This window comes from Seriola dumerili, unplaced genomic scaffold (genome assembly GCF_002260705.1).
Source record: "Seriola dumerili isolate Sdu_G_001 unplaced genomic scaffold, Sdu_1.0 BDQW01000043.1, whole genome shotgun sequence".
NCBI classification, from domain to species: domain Eukaryota; kingdom Metazoa; phylum Chordata; class Actinopteri; order Carangiformes; family Carangidae; genus Seriola; species Seriola dumerili.
Window position 1 is genome coordinate 1,311,259 of NW_019174298.1, and position 11,312 is coordinate 1,322,570.

Sequence of the window (11,312 nt, forward strand, 5' to 3'; positions counted from 1 at the left end):
AACGACCGCTCCATCTCGACAGACCTCCTGAAACTTTTTCACTGCACAGAGAGTGGAGTTTTAAAAGCTCTGTGGATGAGATGTTTTAGGGCTACAGCTTGCCAGGTGATTTTTATGACAATAAAATTAGACTTCAATGGCACAGCAAGAGAGGCTGCCAGACGGCTTAAGCTATGATTGCAAACAGAGGAAGGGAGGAAAGGAGGCAGAGCATGTCTTGGGGTATTCTACACTTAGCTCACCTTCCTGCCCATTTAATGTGGTCGTTCTTGTCTTCAAAGGCGTTCCACTCCACTTTTTCCAAAGACAGTTCAACATGGCTTAAAGCCTGAAAGCCTACATAGCCTGCCACTACTCATTCTGTATATCTAATCCTCTATTTGCTTTTAAATGGCCTTTCAGTAGTAGCCTGTAACATATAAACATTTCTATCCGGTGCCTCAGATAGAATCAGCTAATGGCCGCAGGTGTTTACATTACCGCAGTTTCCGACAGGGGACTTGAAAGAGTCTTGGTTTCAGTTATAGCTATACATCTTCCTCTTTTTCTCTCTCTCTCACTTTCTTCTACCTCTCTCTCATTGTCTTACACTCGTTCTCTTGCTCTCTTACCCTTGGTGTAAGGTTGGTGAGGTCAAACCCCCCCCGGTGCTCCTCCAACAACCCCCAGCCCTCGGCTCAGTTTGTGCCCAGAGACGGGCTGACAATCCTGGGCAGGACAATAGGAACAGACCCCCCTTTGTTTTTGCCTCCATGGGCCTGGTGACAGTCACAGTAAACAGTGGGCACAGGCTGAGGCCAGGCTGGGTGAGCCGCACTGAGGGGCCTTTGACAAGGAGAACTAAAGCAGAAAAGCAGAACAAACAGTGTTTGAACCTTCCGTCAAAGACACCCACATAGAAAACAAACCAAAGAATAGCCACAATTTCTCTCAAGTATCTTACACTAAACTCAATATTTTGTCTAAGATACGTACAACCACTAATATATTTAGGAAACCAGTGATACACACTGTCAAGTACCTGCAGCATTACATTTAAGACAATAAAGTAGCAGAACAAAACATACACTAATGCTGCCTGCCCTTGCCACTGAAAAAAGTGGACACGCTTTTGCCCGAATACCTAAGTAAATGATTCAAGTGCAGAACTGCTCTCACGACATCTTAAAATATCATATTTATGGACAACTGCTTCTTTCTGTTCTCTGTTTAGACAGGCTTTAATCTTAAATTTCATTTAGCGGAAACTCAGTATTTGGCCCAGAGCACTTTGAGTGCACACACATACACTCTTTCCACTATGACCTAGGACAATCTGCACAAATACACACCACTCTAACAGGTTGGAGCATGTACTAATCTCCAAAGAAGACCACACAGTGGTGTAGTGAAAAATCCCTGGAAAATCTTTCACCCTCCCACAACACAAGAAAACACTCAACATAATATTGTTCTTACTCTCTTACTTTTTAGTTTGTGGTCTTTCCATCTGCCTGGTTATCTCTATTTAGCAGCTCAAAGCATGCGGTCAGAGGTCAGATTAATATTTATTTCATGTGTTGCCTCAGAGAACAGCAGGCAGCAGTCTTTTGAAGGCTGGATGCAGGGTGGCGGATAGGGTTCAGTTGGGGGGGGGCATCAGACGATACAGTAAAACTTTTTTCAGAGTAAACTGACCCTCAAATGAAGCAGTGTGGGGTCGGGGTGCAAGGACAGGAGAAGGTGGAGGCACATTTTTTCCTCTCCCCCTCTCCCCTGTCTGCCTGTCCTGTCCGCCCCTTGTCTACGTTTTTGGCGTAACCCCACTGTGTGCACTGCACAAACCGGCGGCCTGTTAAAACAGCCTAACCAGGTGGAGCTGAGCTATTGCAAATGTTCCCCTTCTGGTGTCTCACACTTCCAGGGGCCTCATGAACATATGAGACACAGCTGTGAGACAGGCAGAAGAAAGAGAGGGGGTGGGTATATGAAACAGCTTTGAAAGAGTTCACTTTGTACATCCCATTTAGGTTTTGTGTGTGATAGCGTTTGTAACAATCTGTAGTATCGAATTATTGAATCCAAATGTGTTTGTATGCTTTATAAATTTTTACGAACTACATTATTGGTTTGGTATTATGCTTAAACTGAGAGCATTAGATGCCCAGAGGACATAGTTACTACTAAAGAAAACATATTTATCTTATTTGAAATGCTGCAGCTTTCCAGTGCTCCTTGCTATCACTCAGCAGCTACTTTCACCAGCATCCGGTATGTCCCGTCACTCCTGTGTCTGCCTGTAGCCAGATAAGGCACGCGGGAACACCAGAGTAGCTCGGATCTGATTCATAGCTCTCAGCGGTCCAGCCAGACCCATCAGTTATAGTCGGTGTCACTGACAGTCAGAGATTCTGCTTTAGTTAAGCTTACCATAATGCCCAGCTTAGTAGGGCTTATCCATTGCAGGATGTTATCACTCAGGCACTCTGTCACTTGTGTCATCAGCACAGAGTCCGGGATTGACGCTGAGCTGGTCTCCTCACCCGGCCACATACTTATCAGCATCCATTACTGAGGTGTGAGGGCCTGATAAAGGACCGTGCAGCTCGAGCCAGAGGTCCCATTTAGATTCTTGTCTGTGCAGCAAGAGGCCTTGCCCCTTTGACTCTTGCTCTCATCACTCTGTAATGCTGTGTTGGCCTGTCAATCAGAGAGGACCCTGGGTGATCAGTCAGCTCCTCTTTAGAGGATGCTGGTCTGAGTGAGGGGCCATTAGAGAGGAGGCAGCATAGCCAGACTGGCCCAGGCCAAAAGCTGATGAGAAACAGAGGAGCAGGAGAGCCCGAGGTAGAAAGTGGGGAAAGGAGGGAGGGGAGAGGGGGGCTGCAGCAGGAGGTGGATGTGCTGAACTATGTGAATTGTGAAGGGAGGGCAGCTCTGTTTTCTATTTGTGAGGATTAGGTTGACAGATCTGTATTTAGTTTCTTTGGGCCTCTAGCTGCAGCTAATCCCCCTCACCTGCAGTGGGCACCCCCCCCACACACACACCCTCTCTTTCCTCTGACCCTGCAGCCCCTACTTCCCCCATGTTCCCCCCTACAGCCCAGCACAAACACTCATCCCGAGACAAGCACATGACTCGTTGCACTCTGTCTCCTCAGGTTAGGGCCTCACACTCGACACAAATCTCTCCCAGGCCAAAGGAACAGCAGGGGTCTGGAAGAGAAGAAAAAGGACCCCCACAACCTGTGGTCTTCCACATGTTAAGATTTTTTTCAGTTTGGGTGAGGGGTTGTCCCTCATCACTTAGAGATAGCAATTACTCAGAAATTAAGAGCCATTACTACGGAAGCAGCTTGTCAAAGCCACTCAGGAGAAAGGGGGACCTTTGGTAAAGCTGCACATTAGGAAATATTCAGGGTCAGGTCAGGGGCACGGACCTCTTCTCTTCAGATCCTGGCTCCCACACACTCTGACCAGGCCTTCACACTGTGAAAGAAAGACCGCAGTGCCTCCGCAAACACACGCAGCATGCCTGCCAGCAATTCTGAAAGGTGGGGACTGTGGATGACCTAATAGTTATAGAATCTAAGCACATGTCTCTGTTATAACAATAAAGTGACATGACTGGAAGATGATGCAACAAAGAGACAGAAACAGGTTTTGAAAGATTGTTGATGAAGCAATATGTGGGATTTCCCCAGGGCATCGTATTTCTTTAATGTCATTTTAATGTTTGGAGCCTAACACAGCTGCAATTAGTCATTATCTGTCTGTTGCTGCTGCAGAAAGAATGAGCAGCAACATTTGTAGCGTCTTACAGAGCCCTGAAACACATGTTGACCATCATTATCGTTATACACAACCATCATCAAAATTATATTCAAAAATCACTTCCACATGGCTGACAGATACAATATATATATATACGGTTTCTCTGGGACTCTAACCACAGCCAATTACTCCCCACCCACCCTACTGAAACCACCCCACACAAACAGAAACACACACACACATACAGTCGACACACCTTTGGACAAGTATCAGCAAGCTCACATAAAGGGTCTCATTACTGAGTGCCATAGAGGGTGCTAACGGGGATTTTTCTAAACACCACCAGTGTAGGCCTACCGCCTTACACCAATGAGGTGCTAACTGGCCCACACACAGTCCTGGGTGTTAATAATGGACACAGCTTGCAAATGTGCACTGACCTTTAGTTTGAAGAAGAAGACTGGTAGCTTCTTGCAGTCATTTCCAGGTTGTTTTGTGCATATCAGGACATCAAGACTTACTGTAGGTTATTTAGTCACGTACTTCTGCATTCACAATTGTGGCACCCTGAGGAGAAGATTTAACAAAAAAAGAAAAGAAAAAAAAAGCAGAAAAATAAACCACAAGAAGTGCTATGCATAACTTCTTTTATCATGATGTGGCTTAATATCATGGATACCATTTATGTATGCAGAAATGGCTCATTTACGGCTCACAAGTAAAAAAAAAAAGAAAAAAAAAAGGGTAAAGCACCCAGCACACACACTGTGTAGTAGGCCTACAACCCATAAGCAGTGCTCAGATCTTTTACTAAAGTTAAAAATGTAAAAATTCCCTCTGTCAGGATTACACTATTGGATATAATGCTACGGGATTATTACTATTAATTCAACAAACAATTAAGCAGCATTTTAATATTACAGGTCTTATTTTATCTACAGTTCAATCAGTAGGCCAATAGAAATGTAGTGAAGTAGAATAGTATTAAGTAGCAGACAATGTGAATACTTAAGTAAAAGTACTTCAGAATTGTACAAAGCAGAGTATTTAAGTAATTGTACAAAACTACTTTCACCTCCTCATATTTGAGAGGCACAAACCGGGGCGTTTCTGTAGACTAACTTTTTCCACTTGAATCCAGTTAAGAAACACCGAATAGGCGACGTGTATGCATATGACAGTGTAAATATCGTCTTACCGTGTACATTTAGTGGAAGTACTCAAACTGTTGTTCAGTTTCTGTGGTCTTCTCATGGCGAAAAAAAACCCCTAAACAAACACTGTACGGTGAATTCTTCCAACCGGAAATCCATCTACCTCAATCATGTCAGCTGAGCAACGAAATCTAGGCGGGAATTTAGAGTAGGTAAATGACTTAATGGTTAACAGTGCACAATAAAGTGATGGGAACACAGGCAGCAGAACTGTTCACTGAAATTGACAAACTCCGTGCTCAGCTGCTGAACAATGTGGAGGTCATTACAGACTGCCAACGTGTCGACGAAGAAATCAGCCAGTAAGTCCACAGTCACCTGTTCCAGCTGCTAGATTAGGTGATGTTAAACTAGGTCATGGTTAGCTTGTTAGCTGTTAGCCGGCAGCAAACTGACAGTGTAATGCAGCGGGTACTTCCCTCGCCCGATTATAATGTAGCTAGGTATGATTACTGGATTGTGGGCAATGCTGTATATCAATTATGGCAATCTTTATGGCAATATTTGAAGTGCCTTTGTCAGGTGTTAAGAGCAATCATTTCATTCTGATTATTTTATCCATTAACAGTTTCTCAGATGCTGAAAATACCTGCACCATACTGTATAACAGTATATACTGATGAAGCTGAACCGGCTCCTATGCTTGGTTTTTGGCAGCTATTTCCACAGTCATTGTCGGCATTCACAGCAGAAATCACTGTCTTTTGATTTCAGGTAACTTGGCTGACTCCTGCATCATTCATGCTTTTGAAATATTGTCATTGTATCTTTATTTGCAGCAGGGAAATTTTGACCCACATTGAAAACATAATCCTTGGAATAGTGACCAGTCTGTCCAAGGGTGAAGCCCCTGTCCTGACACTGCCCAACAGATCCAGCTGGGCCAACGTCAGGTAACTAGTTTTAAACACGCCATAGCATGAAAGGATTTCCTCCCCACCTTGAACTCTGTAGTCATTTTACACACCAACTCTTTGGGATCCATGTAAGCCAACTGACATTTACAAGATAAACACAAGCAGTCATGTTATGTAAAGAAATAAATAAACATTTACTTACATAGGTCAGGCCACACAAGATGATCTAATTGCTGTTTAATTTACTTAAAGAGGAAATACACACTTGAGCTTTCTCTGAATTTGTATAAGGGGTGTTTTAAACACTGAACAGGCAACCAAAAAATTAAACTTGCAACTTTGAAATTGAAATAACTGCCTGAGCTCCTGAGTGATAAGGAATTGAAAAGCACTGGTCCACGCACGCACACACACACACACACACACACACACACACACACACACACACACACACACACACACAGAGTCAAACACAAATTTGCAAAGGGCTTTAATGTGACTAGGCTGCAGAGACCTTATGCTCTGAACAAAGCAAGCTGTCTGGTCTTGTTTGGATCAAACTTTGCCACAGCTTAAAGCGCATTCTGACTTAGCCCTTTCAAATGTGAGAATCCCACAGATTGAGCGCCAAAAGTTTCACAGAGGAATCAGGATGGTGAAGTGTGAGGGAGGCCTTCTCATAGGTAGCCCTCAGGGTGTGGGGAATTTTAGATGGCTTACAGGTGGGAGCTTGATTTTCAAAGCTGTAAAAGCAAATGTAGCACACACAGTCTGTGATGATTTCTTTAATGGCCTCTTTTTCTTCCCTTCTTTTCCAAATGAACTTCCATAAGTTTTCTTTCATTACTCCCCCACTTAAGTTTTGACAGTGCCATCGGGCTTCAGATGAGTTCAGGAGCTTCTGTCAGCGTCATTAGGAGCGACTGCCCTTCGTCTGTCACTAAATTTGGTGAGAAGATACTCACACCTTCGGCTGGTTTATTTTCTCATTTTGCCTCATATGTGACTTTGCCTGTCTTGACAACAGACATTCCTTTTAGTCAAAAAACCTACAGTGGTAGTGTACTTCATGTGGCTTTCATTTCTATTCATTGTGAACATATGCATCAACTGCACAAACGGCAGTAAAAGTCAGACCTAGTTTTAGGTGACAAATTGGCAGAGACAGAACATGTTGAAAGGGCCTTTTTAAGGAACGATTTACCACATGGATATCCAAATTAAGAACAGAGTATGTATTTTTTTTCACTACAGCCCTTTAAAGATGTGATATAAAACTCATGATAGTGAGTATAGTGTTTATTGTTCAGGAGAGAGTTATTCATGTTTTATTTGTTTCTCTGTTTAAAGCACAAATTCTCAAGATTCTCTCCGTCATCTACAGACTTGTGCAGAGAAACTCATATGCTACAAAAAGGTTATTTGTTTTCAATTCACCAAAAATTCACCTTTCATGTGATCACTAAAGCCAAATAAAATTTGCATTCTTTGCCGTTTTTTCCATGGTTATTGGTAAATGTGGTCTTGTGAACATTTACATATTGTTTCCACAGAGACATCTATTACAACAATACACAGCTGTTTGGTTCACAGACAGCTGTGGATAGTATTGTGGATGATATCTCCTGCATGCTAAAAGTTCCTCGCAGATCACTTCATGTGGTAAGTGTGCATGTCCATGTTAATACGTGAAACAGTTTTGTCTGTATGGTGAAAAAACGCAGACTTTAGACATTAAGACCTTGTAGCAAAATTCCTCTGGATTTGCTTTGTTATTATTAGTTCAGGTCCCACAGATGAAATGTGTTAGTTTAGTGTGGTATTTTAAGCATTTTGTTCTGCTTCATGTCTCAGGAAACACCTGTGGAAAAAAATATGGTTCTTCTGATCAAACAGAAATTCAATTAATGCTGAATTCAAAGAGGCACTGTCAGAAGTATGTATACATACTATATGTATGTGTTAATATGAGCATGGAGCAACATAAGTGTGTGTAACTTTTATGTCACCAGTTGGCCACGTCCAAGGGATTCATTGCAGGGGATTTGCGTTACATAGAGGAGGATGGGACAAGGATTGACTGCCACTCCAGCTCTGCTGTAAGTCCTGTCAACAGTCTTACCACCTTCCTCTCTCACCTCCCTTTTTAAAAATGTTTTCAAGACTTGCCTTATGTCATATTGCCTCAGGCACCAACCATAGACTGCATACAGTCTATGATACCAACTTACCACCACAGTCGGCAGAAATGTGTATCTCTGCTCTGTGTGCTGGTAGAAGATGTGATGTAAACAATATGCAAACATTGCTCTACAGCACCATGAGGTGTCAACAACTCCACAGGGTGCCTTACAGTCAACCACAGCGACATTAGCACTACAATGTTGCCAAGACAACTTTTACTGGTTGAACCAGTTTTTATGTCTGTTTTGTTTTCAGGCTGTTGCAGTTTCATCAAACATTGGTGGGATCAAAAGTATCCTTCCTAAGGTGTTTGAGAATTTTACTGTTCCTGCGAAAGAAAAATGTGTACCCGTTCCACCTATTATTTATTCATGCATATGTCTTCCATTTTGTCCGTCTTAAGATACATCTGGGAATGTCATGTTGTAATTAATATATACTGTATTTCTTACTACATGGCTGCAGGGTCTGTTTTTTTTCCTTGACCATGATCAGATATTGTATCATCAGCAAAATTTGTCTTGATAGTTGAGAAGGATGCAACTTTCCAGAGATTGCTGGATGACGACTTCTGCACAAAGCTCTGTCCTTGCATCATAATCACAGTGTGTTTAGTTTTTTTTTCTCCCCACTATCTTTTGGTGATTTTTGTAAATGTGACTTGAATCAGATTAACTTTAATATCCTCTCCTCTCAAAGAGGGCAGTATCAGTGTTCTATATACTTGACAGATGTGTTTGTGTGCGTCAGGGTAAAGGCATGCCAGATGTAAACAGCAGGTTGATGGTGAGGAAGCTTTGGGACACGCTGCACATCCCCATATTTGCTCTGGTGGATGCTGACCCTCACGGTACACATCATCCGTCTGAGTGCAAACCAGTTTTACCTCTCACACACACTTCACATATTTCCACACATTCAACTACACTCACACAACTCTCTTTTCATCTCCGCACACGCACAGTAGGTTTGCATGTCCCACTAAGCCAGCAGATGTTAGCACCTGTCATAGCGCTTTGTCTGGCTATTATTTCCGTTGGCGTGATCTTGTCCAGGTGGGATGACTCTGTTTCCATCAGTCTCCATACCTCTAACCCTTTTCCCATTGCATGGCGAGACACATATGTAATGCTTTACTTTGCTCTAAGCCCCGTCACACATCTTAGAGGATAATTGCTCTGGTATGTTGGTGATTGCAGCGTGTCTCTGTCTCTCCCTCTCCCTCTCATTTTCCCAGGCATTGAGATCATGTGTATCTACAAGTACGGATCAGTGGTGAGTCCCGCCAATGCCAGTTATTCCTGTACTGTATATTATCCGATGTGGCCTGTTCAGTGTCTCTCTGTTAGCAATATGTAATTATGCCCCTCTTTAAGTAAAAAAAAAAAAAAATGGACCAATCATCCATCGCAGAATATTTAAACTGACATGGCATGGGGTGAAAATGTTGAGTGATTGTGTGGCAATGTCTTTGTTGATCACTGCGAATTTGTGTAATCATCCTTGTGTTCATTAACTTCATTGTGAACATGTGCTGGGTATAACCTCATTATGTAGGCACGGCGCTGATTGTCTGTGTATTTGCTTCAGATATACTGCACGTATAAGCGTGACATGTGTCTGTGTGTGTGTGACTGGGCGTGTGTGTTTGTGTGTGCATGGGTTTTTCCACAGGCCATGTCGTTTGAGGCCCACAGTCTGACGGTCCCCAGCGTTATGTGGCTAGGCCTCCTCCCCTCTGACCTCCAGAGGTTTGGACTCAACATTCGTTACTTCCTACTTCCTCCTCCTGCCTCTAATTGGGATTATATTCTGGGGACATTTAGATTGTTTGTTTTGGTTTCTGTTGCTGTCGCCCTCAATTTTTTTTTCCTTAAAGGAACTGCGTCTGAGAGCATATTGAGTTTTAAGTATATGTCCCCTTGAACAAATTTAGGCCAAAAGGGCTTTTTGACATACATTTGATTGTAGTCTGCACAATTCTTCCTCTTATGTTTCCCACTAAACATACATATAATGACTCCTCAACGAGAGTCCATTGAAAATGGGAGGAAACGTGCTGTCGGAACAACATCCATCAACAGAACTGCCTTCTGCCTGCTGTCATTTTCAGGAAATTAATTTGGTCATGTGCAGAAAAATCAACATTTCATTCCTCAGGTTGCGGGTTCCTGAGGATGCCCTGATCCCCCTCACCAAGAGAGATGAAAGCAAACTCGGCAGCCTCCTTAAAAGGCCGTACTTAACCAGCCAACCTGACTGGCAGAAAGAGGTGAGAAAAAAATGAAGGGAAAAAGGGAGAGGGGAAACTGCTGCAGAGGAATTTGGGCGTGAGAGCTCAATAAAGTGTGATGAAGGAAAGTAACTGAAACATGTCACTTTGAGTAACATACCATAGCTTTAGGATTAAAAGATTCAGTGTTATTGTTTTATTTCCATCTCAAAGATCTCACATTCTTGAAATTTTTTCCTTTGTCATTTGTTTTTTACATTTTGTCCCACTGAAACACTAAGAAAAATTTGACCTAACTGGATGATTTTTACCTTTTTTTTTTTTTAAATGTGACTTTCTAACTATGATATCAATAAAAAGGATATTCATTCATTCATTCATGAATAAAAAGGATAATGCTGCGATTTTTCATTTGCAACCCACCACTTTAAGTAGCTCACCTTTAAAGATAGATAGATAGATAGATAGATTCTTTATTGTCATTGCATTAAAAACATAACAAAATGAAGTTTGACACCAATCCTCTTGGCAGCATATGTTAAGATAAATAAAGCTTAAAACTGAAATCATTAATTATATAACTATATAGTAAAATAAAATATGCATATAACACCAACGATATAACTATAAACTATAAATGATCAATATTGCACAGTGTAGTGGTGTTATTGCACAGGTATAGCAGCAACAGGTCGTGAGACTATTTGATAAAATGTTAGTATAAAGCTCCCTTTTTTTCACAAGGAAAAAAAAGTGTTCTTCCTCAGAGGTTTACCAGTTTTAACATTTTGCTCATGTGACACATGGCAGAGGAATGTGTGTGAGAGGACTTAGCTCGCTGATACTAAGGATACAGAATACCCACACTTTTGTGGAGGCTGATGATTTATACTTGTTTGCACGGTTTCCTCTTGCATGCCCCTGAAAATTGCGTGTTTGCTCTTGTTGTAGATGGAACTGATGCAGCAGACCAGGGTCAAGGCTGAAATACAGTCTCTGGCAGCCATAGCTCCTGATTTCCTCACAAGCATTTACCTGCCCAACAAGCTGCGATATGGAGGCTGGATATGA

General features: G+C 42.2%; 1 protein-coding gene across 1 annotated transcript; it reads left to right on the forward strand.

Annotated features, from left to right (window-relative positions):
• The first annotated feature begins 5,156 nt into the window (after nucleotides 1-5,156).
• spo11 (SPO11, initiator of meiotic double stranded breaks) lies at nucleotides 5,157-11,312 on the forward strand. The gene is made up of 13 exons (XM_022739058.1): nucleotides 5,157-5,269; nucleotides 5,747-5,860; nucleotides 6,685-6,773; nucleotides 7,175-7,241; nucleotides 7,378-7,486; nucleotides 7,837-7,923; nucleotides 8,264-8,300; nucleotides 8,504-8,613; nucleotides 8,759-8,858; nucleotides 9,246-9,283; nucleotides 9,683-9,759; nucleotides 10,169-10,280; nucleotides 11,193-11,312. Exons 1-13 carry the CDS (start codon nucleotides 5,157-5,159, stop codon nucleotides 11,310-11,312), a joined length of 1,173 nt encoding a protein of 390 aa, XP_022594779.1.